This window comes from Oncorhynchus mykiss, chromosome 9 (assembly GCF_057628025.1).
Source record: "Oncorhynchus mykiss isolate SJ-2025 chromosome 9, ASM5762802v1, whole genome shotgun sequence".
NCBI classification, from domain to species: domain Eukaryota; kingdom Metazoa; phylum Chordata; class Actinopteri; order Salmoniformes; family Salmonidae; genus Oncorhynchus; species Oncorhynchus mykiss.
The window spans coordinates 66,814,934-66,832,990 of NC_143030.1; the positions used below are offsets into that span (position 1 = coordinate 66,814,934).

Consider the following 18,057-nt stretch of genomic DNA (forward strand, 5'->3'; position numbering starts at 1 on the left):
TGGATGGGGCCATGTATCGCGAGATCTTGGCCAACAACCTCCTTCCCTCAGTAAGAGCATTGAAGATGGGTCGTGACTGGGTCTTCCAGCATGACAACGACCCGAAACACACAGCCAGGGCAACTAAGGAGTGGCTCCGTAAGAAGCATCTCAAGGTCCTGGAGTGGCCTAGCCAGTCTCCAGACCTGAACCCAATAGAAAATCTTTGGAGGGAGCTGAAAGTCCGTATTGCCCAGCGACAGCCCCGAAACCTGAAGGATCTGGAGAAGGTCTGTATGGAGGAGTGGGCCAAAATCCCTGCTGCAGTGTGCGCAAACCTGGTCAAGAACTACAGGAAACGTATGATCTCTAATTGCAAACAAAGGTTTCTGTACCAAATATTAAGTTATGCTTTTCTGATGTATCAAATACTTATGTCATGCAATAAAATAAAATTAACTACTTAAAAATCATACAATGTGATTTTCTGGATTTTTGTTTTAGATTCCATCTCTCACAGTTGAAGTCTACCTATAATAAAAATTACAGACCTCTACATGCTTTGTAAGTAGGAAAACCTGCAAAATCAGCAGTGTATCAAATACTTGTTCTCCCCACTGTATGTATATATATATATATATATATATATATATACATACATACACACACACACCTTTTCTGAAAGGCCCCAGAGTCTGCAACACCACCAAGCAATGAGCACCATGAAGATCAAGGAGCTCTCCAAACAGGTCAGGGACAAAGTTGTGGAGAAGTACAAATCAGGTTTGGGTTATAAAAAATATCCAAAACTTTGAACATCCCACAGAGCACCATTCAATCCATTATAATTTATTTGAAAGAATATGGCATCACAACAAACCTGCCAAGAGAGGGCTGCCCACAAAAACTCACAGACCAGGCAAGGAGGACATTAATCAGAGGCAATAAAGAGAACAGAGATAACCCTGAAGGAGCTGCAAACAGCGGAGATTGGAATATCTGTCCATAGGACCACTAAGCTGTACACGCCACAGAGCTGGGCTTTACAGAAGAGTGGCCAGAAAAAAGCCATTGCTTAAAGAAAAAATAAGCAAACACATTTGGTATTCACCAAAAGGCATGCGGGAGACTCCCCAAAGATTGCTGTACACCAGCGGAACCCATCCAACTTGAAGGAGCTGGAGCAGTTTTGCCTTGAAGATTGGGCAAAAATCCCAGTGGCTAGATGTGCCAAGCTTATAGAGACATACCCCAAGAGACTTGCAGCTGTAATTGCTGCAAAAGGTCGCTCTACAAAGTGTTGACTTTGGGGGGGGGGGTGAATAGTTATGCACGATCAAGTTCTGTTTCTTATGTTGTTCACAGTAAAAAACATTTTGCATCTTCAAAGTGGTAGGCATGTTGTTTAAATCAAATGATACAACCTCCCCAAAGAATACATTTTAATTCCAGGTTGTGAGGCAAAAAAATAAGAACAAAAAATACTTTCACAAGCCACTGTAGATGCAATTAAAGAGCGAGATACAATTAAAAAGGGGAATTACACCAACAACAAAAAAGTGTTCTTCCGGACCTAAAAACAAAATGGATTCTAATGTTATTTAACCACTGACATGAACTCAGAACATCCCATTTAATTATTTTTCTATGAACAATTGTAATTGAGTGAGAAAAAAGTCAATCTAAAACCGCAAAAAAATAACTTGAACATAATTTGGGAGAGAAAAAAAAACTGTTGATTTTATAGTGCCCCCTTAAAGTTGTTTATTAACCATGTATATTGACAGAGAACAGTGCACTATTTTATCTTGTACACTAAGAACTCAGGGAAGAGTTGCAGGGGAGAGAAGAATGTGCCTATTTGGGGAAAACAAAGTTGCTCATGACATGTTTGAAAAAATTGAAGTAGCTTTCCTGCTGGAAAAGGTTGGAGACCCCTGGTCTAAGGTTAACCGAGAATGGTGCAACAAACAAAAAACATACAGTCAGAGGCAGTCCTGTGGGTAAAAACAGCTTGTTGATGAGAGGTCCAAGGAGAATAGCAAGTTGCAAGTTAACAGGCGGGCCACAAACCGGAAAATAACAGCGCAGTACAAAAGTGGTGTGCAGAACGGCATCTCGGGAACGTACAACTCATTGGTCCTTGTCACAAATGGGCTATTGCATCAGACGACCACACCAGGTTCCACTCCTATCAGCTAAAAACAACAAGGAAGGGCTCCAGTGGGCAAGCGAACACAAACACTGGACATTTGAGGAGTGGAAAAACATTGCCTGGTCCAACAAATCCCAGTTCCTGTTATGTCATACTGATGGCAGAGTCAGGATTTGGCATAAGCAGCATGAGTCCATGGCCCCATCCTGCCTGGTGACAACGGTACAGGTTGGGTGCAGTGGTGTGGGGAATTGTTTCGTGGCACACCTTAGGTCCCTTGATAATTGAGCAATGTTTGAATGCTACACCTTGTAGAAGCCATGCCCTGAAGAATTTAGGCTGTTCTGGAGGCAACGGGGGGTCTGACCTGGTACTAGATGGGTATACCTAATAAAAACTGGCCACGAGTGTATATTATTTAACTTCAATAACGCTTTAAGGGTGGTGTTTGAAGTGTGCTGTATTATGTTTTAGAGCTAAAGGCCAGATGACCTGACCTTGTTAAGCTGCTTGTATTAATCTTGGTCTTCCCTCAACAGCTCAGCTTGTTTGGCAGGACATGTGTGTGTTAACTGTCAATATGGCAATCAAATTTGTTTAGAAAAAAAATATGCCTCACAGATTAACACAGATGTACGCTACTGTAACATAATACTGCCACTTACAAATCCATTTACTAGTAGAAACATTCAATCCATACTATAGTTTCTTAAATCAGACACTGAAATGTATGTTCACTCACCCGTTCAGGCTGCAGAGAATAGAGGCCATGCCCATAAGCATGTTGGCCATAGACAGAGCATTGGCTGCATTTTTGCGTACAAACTCCTTGAGCTGGACACCAGTGGCCTGCTCGCTCAGAAAGAGCTTATTGGTTTGCTGGAAGAAACCTGAGAACAGTGAGGACAGTGATTGCTATTAGCTAGTGGTCTATTTTAGGTTCACTTAGCTGCTCTGAAGAGGATTGTTGCTAAAACACTACAGATATGATAGGACCATATCATATCTGAATGCCATACTTATACTGCTGTACAGTATGCCAAAAGTGCTATCCTGTTAAAACAGATGTCAAACAAACCAAACACGCAAAATAATCATTGCTATAACAATTTCGTTTTGCAAATGATCAAGTTTAACTTGTTTGGCTCATTTGGTTCATATGACTTGCTACTTATGTGGCCCCTCAACACCAGAACAGCAATCAGCAGTTGTACCAAGATATGGAAAAAAGATGAGGGCCAAAGTAAAGTCCCATGCACCCACCCTACAGCATTCAACCTACAGTAGTACTTGTAAACAGTATATTGAGTATATGGTATTACCTAAATACATATATGTGGTTAAGATTGTAACAATTATAATTTTTTGAAGCACAGTATTAAAATCATGTATTTCGTTATCAAAGAATGAACATTTGCAAAGAAACATAATTTTTAATATACAAATTGTACATTATTTACAAACCTATACAAAACTGATTCATGTAACTAATAAAAAGTAGTAGCACTTACCAAGTAGTATGTACGTTTATTGGAGACCCACCATTCAATAGACTATTCCACTTTTCAGAATAAAACATTCAAATGAGGGGGCTGTCTCAGTATGTACAGTAAACACCATTTGATAGTGTCAATATTGTCATAGTCATATTGACTCACGTAATACTTATTTTGCAAATATACACTACCTGTCAAAACTCATTCAAGGGTTTCTTTATTTTACTATTTTCTACATTGTATTTTACTATTTCCTACATTGTACTATTTTATACATTGTATAATAGTGAAGACATCAACACTATGAAATAACACATATGGAATCATGTAGTAGCCAAAATAAAGTTTTAAACAAATCAGATTCTTCAAAGTAGCCACCCTTTGCCTTGATGACAGCTTTTCACTCTTGGCATTCTCTCAACCAGCTTCATGAGGTAGTCACCTGGAATGCATTTCAATTAACAGGTGTGCCTTCTTAAAAGTTAATTTGTGGAATTTCTTTCCTTCTGAATGCGTTTGAGCATATCAGTTGTGTTGTGACCAGGTAGGAGGGGATACTATTTGGTAAAAGGCCAAGTCCATATTATGGCAAGAACAGCTCAAATAAGCAAAGAGAAATTACAGTCCATCATTACTTGAAGACATGAAAGTCAGTCAATACGGAAAATATCAAGAACTTTGAAAGTTTCTTCAAGTGCAGTCGCAAAAACCATCAAGCGCTATGACGAAACTGGCCCTCATAAGGACCACAACAGGAATGGAAGACCCAGAGTTACCTCTGCTGCAGAGGATAAGTTCATTCGAGTTACCAGCCTCAGAAATTGCAGCCTAAATAAATGCTTCAGAGTTCAAGTAACAGACATCTCAACATCAACTGTTCAGAGGAGACTGTGTGAATCAGGCCTTTATGGTCAAATTACTGCAAAGAAACCACTACTAAAGGACACCAATAAGAAGAGACTGCTTGGGCCAAGAAACACGAGCAATGAACATTAGACCGGCAGACATTTGTCCTTTGGACTGGAGTCCAAATTTGAGATTTTTGGATCCAACCGTGTGTTTGTGAGATGTGGTGTGGGTGAACGAATGATCTCCGCATGTGTATTTCCCACCATAAAGCATGGAGGAGGAGGTGTTATGGTGTGGGGGTGCTTTGCTGGTGACACTGTCTGTGATTTATTTATAATTCAAGGCACACTTAACCAGCATGGCTACCACAGCATTCTGCAGCGATACATCATTCCATCTGGTTTGGGCTTAGTGGGACTATCACTTGTTTTTCAACAGGACAATGACCCAACACACCTCCAGGCTGTGTAAGGGCTATTTGACCAAGAAGGAGAGTGATGGAGTGCTGAATCAGATGACCTGGCCTCCACAATCAGCCGACCTCAACTAAATTGAGATGGTTTGGGATGAGTCGGACCGCAGAGGGAAGGAAAAGCAGCCAACAAGTGATCAGCATATGTGGGAACTCCTTTAAGACTGCTGGAAAATCATTCCAGGTGAAGCTGGTTGAGAGAATGCCAAGCTGTCATCAAGGCAAAGGGTGGCTATTTGAAGAATCTCAAATATATTTAGATTTGTTTAATACTTTTTTGGTTACTACATTATTCCATATGGGTTATTTCATAGTTTTGATGTCTTCACTATTATTCTACAATGTAGAAAATAGTAAAAATAAAGAAAACCCTTGAATGAGTAGGTGTTCTACAACTTTGACCGGCAGTGTATAGTACATTTATAGCGGAGACAGACTGGTGGGGAGGGAGTAAGGGACTGTGCATACATACTACTATGATTTAGTAATGGACTGTCCACACATAGTACTATACTATAGTACTGGACTATCCTCCACACATACTGCTATAGTGCAACCCTGAGACATTGACTCTACCAGGCTGCTGATTCATTAAGCTGGTTGACTGGCAAAACCAGTGACCTGGAACAATGACAAACACATGGCAGCAACTTTCACATGGATGGGAAGCTATTAAAAAAATTATCAATATTTAACAGTTTGTCTGTTGTCTGTCTTTGTCATAGTTTGTAGAAATGGCATAGTAATTACTTGAAAATACAGTTTCCTTATACATTTGTTATGTGGAAACCAAGTATTATTATAACAAAGCTCCTATCAGAAGTAACTGTATAATACTGAGTAATTCCATCACAGTTATTAATGTAATCAAAGAATGAATGTAAGGGCAATTTCATTTGACTCTCATTGAAATAATAATGACAGAATCTTGAAACATATTGAAAGGCGTTATGTATAGGTCATCTTACTTAGCAAGCTGGAAGGTCTAATCATGCAAGCTGCTTCACTATGGCCAGAACTGTTTTTGTTCCTTGCAATGCTGTGAGGGTTTTTAATTAAGGCAAACAAAGGGATATTTGTTCTTGAGTGTCTGTGGCTCTGCTAGGGAGTTTAGATTTCACACAGAAGTTAATAAACTGAAGTGATAAAAGTAGCAAAGAGGTTGTCTTCGCAGACAAAAGACACACATAGCACTAAATAAAATAAACATAAATTAAAAAGCTTACCATAGCAACTTAACAAAACAACAGTCTAACAAACTAACGTCTGTACGTGAAAAAGGGTTAAAGTCATGTTCCTACTATTCTGTTTTGCACACAGAACTTCGTGTGATTCCAAAGCCAGTCGAGTTCAACAGACTCTTCATCTGAAAGAAAACAGTGTATGAGACAAAGCACAAGCCAACAACAACTTCCAAGAAGAAGTTACGTTCACTTGACAAGCATGCTTCTCATTACCCATTTACATTACCTGTCTTTCGACAACCTAACCAGAAAACCCCAAATGGTCAACTATGCTGAATCAATAACCAGATATATTTAGTCTGTTTAGCCTAGAGTAACAGCAAATATTTAAAAAATTTGAAATAACCCAGTTATGACAGAAATACACTTCTTACTCTTCCGGAAAAATCTAAATAGCCATCTTGTGTTTCACAACTCAGTGGAAAGGATACACCAGGTCTGATCCCTAATCCAGCCAGGCAATACTGTCTCACCACTGATAAATACCATCCAAGTATCAAGCCAGACACATTCACACTTTTAAGTTAGTATTTCTGGGCCCATATTCAGTGTCTCAGAGTAGAAGTGCTGATCTAGGACCAGTTTTGCCTTTTAGATTATAATGAATAAGAAAGGGGGGACCTGATCCTACACTCTTAGAAAAAAAGGTGCAACAGTACATCAAAAAAATAGAAATAAAGGATATTGCTGTAGCATTAAATTAAAATCTACATAGTCACATATATTGATGAGTAACAATATGTATTATCCACTGTATAATTTGAAAGTGGACAACCTGCTATAACTCTAATCTAGTACAATTATTAAGGAAAAACGTGTTCTCAGATGTGAAAAAACAACACTCAATTCCATGTTAGCTACAGCACCTAAACACAATTATTATCATCATCATTATGCCTAGTGGCTCATAGCTGTCCTCAACCCAGCTCTTCACATGCGTGGCTGTCTTTGACTTGACCCTTTGGGCTTGACTATTTCCATCTACTGTATCTACCCTCAAATACTGCATACTACAGTACCTTACCACCACACTTATAAAACAGGATACAAGTTTTGCATGATTCTTACCAGGACCTCCAGTGTTGACACAGATAATCAAAACCTTGTCATGCACGTTTGCCGAGGGGCACCCAAAAACAAGCACTTACCAGAGGATGGAGTCAGCAGAATCATGGTTCTCTCTGCGTCAGTCTGCCCACAGCACAGCAGCTGGAAAAAAGACAGCATTTAGGGACTGTTTCCAAGAAACAGATTAAGCCTAGTTCTGGACTGAAAATCATACTTAAAAGGAAATAGCATTTTCAGTTAAGTTTAGTTTATTAGGATCCCCATTAGCTGCTGAACATGCAGCAGCTACTCTTCCTGGGGTCCAGAGGAAATGTACAAATACATGACAAAGTACAGAACAGAACAGTAAGACAAAAACATCATAAGATATTAAATGTAAAAAAGTTATTGGAAAGACAGACAACAAAAATGCTATTTACACACTATTCATATATACAGTAAAGTTAAATTAGATCTTTAGAGAGGTGAGGCACTGTGATAAAAAATAAAAAAACATCAACAACATATTGTAAATTAAACTTACTTTTTGCCAGAGTAAACTCTGGTGGCTGAGCTTTCCACAATGACTTGATACATAACTGAGCGACGCATTTAGTGTTTTTTTTGTTTGGGTATCGTGACGAAATCCATCGTCACATGTCTGATGGGGTATGTACGTCTGTTTGAAGTGTATGCAAACAGATTATACAAGTGGTTAGGCATTGTCACACACGTTTCTTAAAAAGTGGTCAATTTCTCCTCAACCATTAAACACTATCATGCATGTTGTTGATGTTAGTTATGTGTTAAGGGCAAAGCGTGCTGCTAAAGTTGAGCCAGCTGCACCTGACCATACTATCGAACAGTAGTAAAGATGGGACAAGATCAGAGCCTGAATAACTAGTACAGTAGATGTGTCAAAAACACAGAACATATATATTTTTTCACAGACATCCCTCTCCCCATCTTCACAAGAACTTTGTCAATATGACTTGACTAGGATATCCTCCTAGGAGTTCAGCTTTTTAAACGGTCACACCCTTTATGCACAACTCCAGTTGAGGTTTAGGTCTAAGAATGGTTTGAACCAAAAAATGTTTTTGTTTTTAGATGTGTTTAAGACCAGTTTATTGTTAATTACCCATTCTGACACAAACACCTTGCTAAGAGTCTTAGTGAAAACACTGGCTTTAGGTGCTGGTGTGTAGAAAGTGCAAACATCAGCATACATAATCATTTTAGCTTGGCTAATCATTTGTGGTACATAATTTGTAAAAATAGAGAAGAGTAACGGACCAAGGCTACTGCCCTGAGAGATACCGCACTGTACAGATCTGATGCTAGAGAAGCAGCTTAGCCAATCAGTCATCCGAGTCAATACAGTACAAGTTGGGTGCCCTTCCCTAAATGCATGCTGAAAGTCAGTAGTTTATAATGTTATTTTTCAAAGAACAATTTTTTGTTAAAAAATGACTCAGTTTACTAAGAACAGGCAGCAAACTGATTGGGTGGCTGTTAAGGACAGCAAAGGTAGTGTAATTACTTCCTTGCATGCCTGTGGACACACAAACACTTCTTTAGGCTTTGGTTAGAAACATGGCAAATAAGGGCGGCAATAAAGTCTGCTACCATTCCCAATAGTTTACCATCTAAGTCCTCTATACCTGGTGGCTCATCATTATTGATGCATAACAATTGTTTTTCCACCTCCTCCACACGAACATGACCAAATTCAAAACAGAAATCCTTCTCTTTCATTATTAGATCTTCAATACACAAATATGATGGTTCACTGTTCAATGTTATTAAACTTCTGTTTGTCCACTTTACCAGAGAAACAGCCATTGAAATGATTGGCTATATCAAAAGGGTTTGTTATAAATGACCCATCAACTTAAAACAACTAGCAAACAGCTCAGACACCTCACAAGACATGCCACCATGAGTTTCTTCACAGTCCAAGTCCAGAACAGACTCTGGGAAATGCACAGTATTACATAGAGACATGACTACATGGAACTCTATTCCACATCAAGTAACTCAAGTAAGCAGTAACAACTACACCTTATGGAACAACACAGGCAGTGAAGAGACACACACACGATATTACAATGTATGGTAATGTACCTGATCCATCCTACTCAGCACCAAGGACTGTGTGCACCAGGGAGGGCGCGGTTACATCCAGGCAATAGAACCTCAAAAGGTGTGAGGGGAAGCCCAACTAGCCACCGCACAAATAAACAGAGCGCATGAAGGTCGTTAAAGCGCTTGGCTGTAGCCAAGGAGAGCAACAAGGCCATCTTATAAGACAAGAGTCTTAAGAGCCACTGTCTCCAGAGGTTCAAAGTGATCGCATATAATTGCATCCTGAACCAGTGCCAAGGCCCATGATGGGGCAAGTGGCTTGGAGACCGGACGGAGACTCCCTTTGATAAAACGACAAACCAGGGGGTCAGACCCGATTGTCGTCTCACCTAGTCCTACATGGCAGGCTGAGATCGCCACCAAGTATACCTTAAAGGTGGAAAAGGCTGTGCCCTTTTTGAGCCATTCCTGTAGGAAGGAAAGAACGGCAGTGATGGAACAATGACGGGGGGCCAAGTCACGTCTCTTTTTATTTGTGGCAGTTGCTCCCCTGGGGCGACTCCGCATGTGGGCAACCTGTCCTGTGGAAGGGATGTGGGACCAGCCAGGCCAGACAATGACGCCCTCGAAAGGTTCATTGTTTTGCATGGGAATATTCTGAACCATCACCTTGGCCTATCGGCCTGTATGTAAATGGGAACCATTTGAGAACTGAACTTGGGGAACAGTGTCGACCTGACTCAACTTCTGGGTCTTGAGATGGGGGCACCTGTGCTACACCTCTGCCGTGTGTAAACGAGCTTGTGACCTGACGCAGGACACCTAAGAAGACTCTGGTCGGCGAGGTCGGAGGAGCTCTGCTGGCTCCTCGAGCCCCCACACATTACACTAGGTGTGCCGCTTCTTCCATGTCCCTCCAAATGGAGCTGAGGTGGTCTCCGCTGCTCATTGCTTGGAGTGATGCCTGTGCCCTGAGGCAACACGTTGCTGGTGAGCAGACGGTCCGTGTCCCTGGGACGGAGCTGCCGGAGAAGGCTACTGAGGCTTCTTAAGAATCCTCCAGTTCTGGGAGGGAGGCCTCATGGTGACGACCTGGGTGAATGTGGGCTTCTGGGGCTTGATTCCGTGATAACAGGGAGCCCACGTCTCCTTTAGTTTAGACTCGAACCTGGTCTGGATCTCCGATATGTCGGATGGTCCAAACAGTCTGGTGGGATCGAGCTGTCCATTCAGGATCTTTTCCTTCTCCCTCTCAGACATCCAGAGGGCTCTCTGGCCAACGATCGAATGCACCATGATCCTCCCAAAAGCCTCAGCGTATACTTGAGTGGTATGGCCGATAAGGGGACTTTGCTTCTCCCGGTCGACGGTGCCAGCATTCACCAGGGAGTCCCACAGCCTGCACCACCATGTAGACAGAAAGGAGGGCGGATGGTTTCACAGAGTGCCCCGTCTGAGCTGCAGATCAGAAATCCTTTCATACACGGATGCAGTGAAGCGGTCATTGGGTTGAGCGAGCTTGGGGGCAGAGGAAGAGGAGCTCAAAGCTGTTGGGTCAAGGTGCTCAGCCAGGGAAGGCTCCAAAGGAAACGGGCTGAGCCATCCTGACGACTACATGCTGTGCATATCCAAGTGGCGGAAGTCAGGAAAAGTTGACTTGAGTGGCTCTGCCCAGGAAGACTCCAACAAAAACACCAGATAGTCTGAGAATGCTGGTAAACACTGTCAGACGGATGTAGAATCACTCAGAGGAGATTCCATCCATCCTAGTCTTCTTGGAAGGTGGGGGAGGCGTGGGAAACTCAACGTCAAGGGGCGGTCAGTCATTGATTCCTGCACTACCTCTTTAGTCTAGTCGGGTAGCACAAACTAAGCAGAAGGTAGAAATTCTTCAGGGGAGTAATCCATTTTCTGGTCAGAGAGGGTGCTACCTGATCGACGAGAGCCTCCATAGAGTGTTCAGTGGTGAGGCAAGTAGTACAGAGTGGATGGGAATCCGTCCCAGACATGTAATGCCCACACTTTGGAAGAGTAAGCTTTGCTCTTCTTTTTCTCCCCTTCCCTGACGACTTAGCTGGTGAGCATGTCAACACCTCGTTTCGACCAGACGGATGAAAGCAAATGGAATTACCGGGGGGTTAGCTAGCCAGAAACAGAAAGCTTTATTTACCAGGGTGGTGGAAAATAAATGCCATCTTTATACAAAACCAGTGAAAGGATTGGACACACCTACCCTTTCAGTTTTTTTCTGTATTTTTACTATTTTCTACATTGTAGAATAATAGTAAAGACATCAAAACTATTAAATAACACATGGAATCATTTAGTAACCCCCCCAAAAATTGTTAAACAAATCAAAATATATTTTTAGATTCTTCAAAGAAGCCACCCTTTGCCATGATGACAGCTTTGCACACTCTCAACCAGATTTATGAGGTAGTCACCTGGAATGCTTTCCAACAGTCTTGAAGGAGTTCCCACATATGCTGAGCACTTGTTGGCTGCTTTTCCTTCACTCTGCGGTTCAACTCATCCCAAACTGGGTTGAGGTCAGGGGATTGTGGAGGCCAGGTCATCTGATGCAACGCTCCATCACTCTCCTTCTTGGTCAAATAGCCCTTACACAGCCTGGAGGTGTGTTTTGGGTCATTGTCTTGTTGAAAAACAAATGATAGTCCCACTAAGCCCAAACGAGATGGGATGGCGTATCGCTGCAGAATGCTGTAATAGCCATGCTGGTTAAGTGTGCCTTGAATTCTAAATAAATCAGACAGTGATTTGCTGGTGACACTATCACACCTCCTCCTCCATGCTTCACGGTGGGAACCACACATGCGGAGATCATCCGTTCACCTACTCTGTGTTTCACAAAGACACGGCAGTTGGAACCAAAAATCTAAAATTTGGACTCATCAGATCAAAGGACAGATTTCCACTGGTCTGATGTCCATTGCTAGTGTTTCTTGGCACAAGCAAGTCTCTTTTTATTGGTGTCCTTTAGCAATGTTTATTTTGCAGAAATTCAACCATGAAGGCTTGATTCACGCAGTCTCCTCTGAACAGTTGATGGTGAGATATGTCTGTTAATTGAACTGAAGCATTTATTTGGGCTGCAACTCCTGAGGCTGGTAATACTAATGAACTTATCCTCTGCAGCAGAGGTATCTCTGGGTCTTCCTTTCTTGTGGTGGTCCTCATGAGAGCCATTTTCATCATAGCGCTTAATGGTTTTTGCGACTGCAAATTTCAGAATTGACTGACCTTCATGTCTTAAAGTATTGATAGTGTCACGCTGTAGATTGCTTTGTATGTTTCTATTTTTAGTTTGGTCAGGGGGTGATGTGGGTGGGTATTCTATGTTGTAGGTCTAAGTTATTGTTTTTCTATGTGTTTGTCCTGGTATGGTTCTCAATCAGAGGCAGCTGTCTATTGTTGTCTCTGATTGAGAGCCATACTTACGTAGCCTGTTTTCCCATTTTGAGTTGTTAGTGATTCTTTTTTGTTTAGTGTTTTTGTTGCACCTTGCAGAACTGTTCGTTTGTCGGTTTGTTGTTTTTGTTCCAGTAGTCATCTTTATTAAAATCATTATGAATACGTACCACGCTGCACTTGGGTCCTCTTCTCCTTCTCCCGACGACAATCGTTACAGACAGACTGTTGTTTCTCTTTGCTTTGAGCTGTTCTTGCCTCAATGTGGACTTGGTTTTTTACCAAATAGGGATATCTTCTGTATAACAACCCTACCTTGTCACAACACAACTGATTGGCTCAAATGCATGAAGAAGGAAAGAAATTCCACAAATTAAGAAGGCACACCTGTTAATTTAAATGAATTCCATGTGACTACCTCATGAATCTGGTTGAGAGAATGACAATCTTGTGCAATGCTGTCAAGGCAAAGGGTGGCTACTTTGAAGAATCTCATATTTTTAAAATTTGTTTAACACTTTTTTTGGTGTTACTTCATAGTTTTGATGTCGTCACCATTATTCTACAATGTAGAATATAGTAAAAAGAAAAGAAAATCCCTTGAATTAGTAGGTGTAGGGCCTGTAGGACCTGCCTTGTTGACACTGCTGTCAAGAAGGTACAGCAGCGCCTTATCATGGACATACTTCTCCTCAGTTTAGCTACTGTTGTATCAATATGTTTTGACCATGACAGTACAATCTAGGGTTACTCCAAGCATTTTAGTCATCTCAACTTGCTCAATTTCCACATTATTAATTACAAGATTTATTCAAGGTTTAGGGTTTAGTGAATGATTTGTCCCAAATACGATGCTTTAGAAATATTTAGGACTAACTTATTCCTTGCCAGCCACCCTGTCACTAACTGGAACTCTTTGTTAAGTGTTGCAGACAGTTCAGTCTCTGTAGTAGCTGTTGAGTCATCCGCATACATAGACACTCTGGCTTTCCTCAAAGCCAGTGGCAATTCATTAGTAAAGATTGAAAAAAATGAATGGGCCTAGACAGCTGCCTTGGAGAATTCCTGATTCTTCCTGGATTATGTTGGAGAGGCTTCCATTAAACAACACCCTCTGTGTTCTGTTAGACAGGTAACTCATTATCCCAATATAGCAGGGGGTGTAAAGCCATAACACATAGGGATGCACGATATATCGGAATCGGACGATATTAGCCAAAAATGTCAACATCGGTACGATGTCTAGTTTAACCCAGATGTGCAAAACCGATGTCAAAGCTGACGTGCATACCTATATAACGTAAGTAGATTACGTAATGAAAAAGACAGCGCTACACAGACAAAAGCAGAAAAATGCTAAGCGCACACTTCCAACAACTAAACAAGTTCAAGTCAAGCAGTCATTTGAAAGAGTAAGACCTTTTTAGCGAGACAACTCAAAGGCGAAATCCATTAACGCCAAGATAATGGAATTAATGGCCCTTGACAATCAATCATGCTCTGTCGTGGATTATGTTGGCTTTCGCCGACTGGTCGAGCCCTGGTACACACTATTTTTCAAATGTTGCCCTACTGGAGTTACACAGTATTGTTGAAACTCACATCCATGAGCTTCACTGCTGACATTTGGTCCAGCGATGTCAGCCCCATGAGCATTATGAGTCTGACAGCACAGTGGGTCGACGAGGATTTCATACTGAGGAAAACCGTATTGCATGCTCAAGAATGTGCTGGTTCTCATAACGCTGCTGCAATTTCAATGGCATTTGAGAACATGAACACACTACTGGCTCCATTCGAACAACTGACTCAGGAAATAAGCTCATCAACTGCATCTGCAGCAGACAGACATCTGCAGCAGTGATACCATACCGTCTGTCATGGCAATGAAACGCCTGCTCAACAAAACTTTGACACATACCGTGGGGTTAAAACTTGAGGCTGTGAACAAGCGATTCGGTGGTATTCTCTCTGAGCCTCTTTACCATGCTCGATGCTAGGTACAAGGACCGCTACTTCGATGCAGACAAACAGGGTTAACGTGAAATGTTACATACACAGCTGGACAAGATGGAGACGGACACAGCACCGAGGCCATGGACAGACAGCGCTGAAACTTCACTGCTTGACATGCATGATGAAATCCTGGTTTGGAATGAAATGATTGAACAGCACGGCAAGTAAGTGAAATAAATAGGTTTTGATTATGTTTTACTGGTAACGGGGACATACGTAAATGCCAACAAAATAACTTTTTGGCTAGTGTGGTGTGTGTGCAACCTTTAACTAGCCAAGTCAGTTAAGAACAAATTCTTCGGACGATGCTGGGCCAATTGTGTGCTGACCTATGGGACTCCCAATCACAGCCGGATGTGATGCAGCCTGGATTTGAACCAGACTCTGTAATGATGCCACTTGCACTGAGATGCAGTGCCTTTGACCGCTTCGTCCGTGTGTGTTAACTATGTAACTGTATTAGAATGCTTAAAAGGCTGCACATATTTTTTTTGCTGTATCGTTTTTTTGGGCCAAGGAAAATGTCAAAAGCCGCACTGAAGTCTAACAAAACAGCCCCCACAATCTTTTTATCAACAATTTCTCTCAGCCAATCATCAGTCATTCGTGTAAGTGGTGGCAGGTAGCCTAGTGGTTAGAGCGTTGTAACCAAACGTTTACAAAATCGAATCCCTGAGCTGACAAGGTAAAAATCTGTCATTCTGCCGCTGAACAAGGCAGTTAACCCACTGTTCCTAGGCCGTCATTGAAAATAAGAATTGCCTAGTTAAATAAAAGGTAAAAAAATAAAAAAAAGAAGTGCTGTGCTTGTTGAATGTCCGATATAGGCATGCTGAAAGTTTGTCAATTTGTTTACTGTAAAATAGCATTGTATCTGGTCAAACACAATATTTCCCAAAAGTTTACTGAGGGTTGGTAACATGCTGTTTGGTCGGCTATTTGAGCCAGTAAAGGGGGCTTTACTATTCTTAGGTAGCAGAATTACCATTGCTTCCCTCCAAGCCTGAGAGCACACACTTTCCAGTAAGCTAAAATTGAAGATATGGCAAATAGGAGTGGTTGAATAAGTCTTCAACCAATGACCCGCAAGAGGGTGTGTCCCATAGTGTGATAACCCAGTCGACTAAGAGAACACTTTGCTGCATTTTGATTTGACTTTATATTCATTTGTATTATCTGTCCTAATGTATAGTCAACTTCATGACATATTACATTACAATAACTGCTATAACAATGGTGCACATAATCGTGCTATATTCAGAACTCCAGGTTTGAGGTCTGTATTTGTCCATTATGGTAGGCCACAAGACAATTTCGCTAAATCCCCTGCAGTTGATAATTGACTGAGCCATCTAATTATTATTTTAGGGACTCTGATCTAGGCATAAAAACACTGTAGGCCTATGCCTAAAGAAACTCAATCAACCACCAATCTCTCGGATAATTATATATCAAATGAATCTGTAGGAAACGTAATTGTGTGCTGCCATATGGGACCCTGGAAACACAGATCACTGCACCTGTACATAGTCCATCTGTAATAGCTCATCCAACTACCTCGTCGCCATACTTGGGGCGGCTGGGTTGTTGTTGGACTAGTAACCGAAAGGTTGCAAGTTCATATCCCTGAGCTGACCAGGTACAAATCTGTTGTTCTGCCCCTGAACAGGCAGTTAACCCACTGATCCTAGGCCGTCATTGAAAATAAGAATTTGTTCTTAACTGCCTTGCCTAGTTACATAAAGGTAAAATACTGTTATTTATTTTGCTCCTTTGCACCCCAGTATCTCTACTTTCACATTCATCTTCTGCACATCTATCACTCCAGTGTTTAATTGCTATGTTGTAATTATTTCGCCACTATGGCCTATTTATTGCCTTACCTCCCTTAACCTACCTCATTTGCACACACTGTATATAGACTTTTTCTATTGTATTATTGACTGTGTGTTTGTTTATTCCATGTGTAACTCTGTGTTGTTGTTTGTGTCGCACTGCTTTGCTTTATCTTGGCCAGGTCGCAGTTGTAAATGAGAACTTGTCCTCAACTTGCCAATCTGGTTAAATAAAGGTGAAATAAAAAAAATACAATTCATTCACACAAAAAAACAGGCTCACCATGTACCAAGCCATAGCAGCCTCATCTATTATAGTCAAAAACGCTCAAAAATAATACTATCAATTTCATTTTCAAAGGAAAATCTATTTCAAAAGCAATATTTATTGTACATTTTCAAAATATGAACTACTGCAAGTTCCTAAACACAGTCAAAGTACTAGAGTATCTAGTTACAACAGATAACAAGTCGACAGTGGGCTCGGCAGTAGCCTATAGGTTGATCCGGTGGGTGTGCGCACACTACGCAGTTTCTTCAGCACCAGAGCCACGCGCATCTTCATACATTCCTCGGTGGTTTACTACGTTCAATAGTCTATACAGTGGGTAAAGTTGGGCGCTAAACGCATAATTCTCACTGTAGATAATATTATTTTTAAATCTGAAATGATTTTCAAAATACAAAAACAAAATGGTTGCTGCAATTTTATTTTATACAAAGTGCGTCACACATTGAGAACAAAGTCGTCGATCCATAGCCTCTCTAAATAAAATTTACTGAAATGCTCATAGAAATTGCATATGGGAGACAACAATCGGTTTTATGCACACTATGTAAGCTGATATGCGGTTAGTTTAAACAGTTGTACTTACCTGGAATGACCTAAAGATGCTGCTGAAATAGTGCAAATGATTGACACGTCTTGAATGGAACTAAATAATCGTATTAAATAAATCTCTCTTCTGTAATAGTTACTTCTTCATGTGTACAAAGTGGCTGCTTATCGCATTCAAATAATGATTCTCCTGTCCAAAGTATCTCACTTTGAGTCTGAGCGCGCCTGCTTTTAAAGCCCCACAGACGAATCCGCTAGAATATTCCACCGGATGTGACGCACAAACATTCTTGTTCTGGCCATTGTAATGAACAAATTTACGCTACAAAACCAGAAGCTTGCTGCTTGTCGAACTTCTCGTTCCAAAATCAAGGGCATTAATATAGGGTTGGTCCCCCTTTGTTGCTGTCACAGCCTTTGTCACTCTTATGGGAAGACTTTCCACTAGATGTTGGAACATTGCTGTGGGGACTTGCTTCCATTCAGCCACAAAAGCATTAGTGAGGTCGGGCACTAATGTTGGGCGATTAGGCCTGGCTCGCAGTCGGCATTCCAATTCATCCCAAAGGTGTTTGATGGAGTTGAGGTCAGGGCTTTGTGCCGGCCAGC

At 41.3% G+C, this 18,057-nt stretch overlaps 1 protein-coding gene across 6 annotated transcripts in view; it reads right to left on the reverse strand.

The window, feature by feature from the left end:
• The window catches only part of tmem269 (transmembrane protein 269), a 33,245-nt gene extending 15,430 nt beyond the window's left edge, over positions 1 to 17,815 (reverse strand). Inside the window, exons 1-4 of one of the 6 annotated variants that reach the window (XM_021616595.3) lie at positions 17,486 to 17,723; positions 7,344 to 7,404; positions 6,253 to 6,317; positions 2,877 to 3,024 (exon numbers count right to left, since the gene is read on the reverse strand). In XM_021616595.3, coding sequence (XP_021472270.1) covers positions 2,877 to 2,926 — 50 coding nt within the window. In that variant the 5' untranslated portion in view covers positions 2,927 to 3,024; positions 6,253 to 6,317; positions 7,344 to 7,404; positions 17,486 to 17,723. Of the gene's footprint in view, positions 1 to 652; positions 2,833 to 2,876; positions 3,502 to 6,252; positions 6,318 to 7,343; positions 7,405 to 7,786; positions 7,934 to 17,485 lie in introns of those variants that run through there. The other 5 variants (XM_021616597.3, XM_021616593.3, XM_021616594.3 and 2 more) reach the window with 5 other exon arrangements.
• Positions 17,816 to 18,057: the final 242 nt, after the last annotated feature.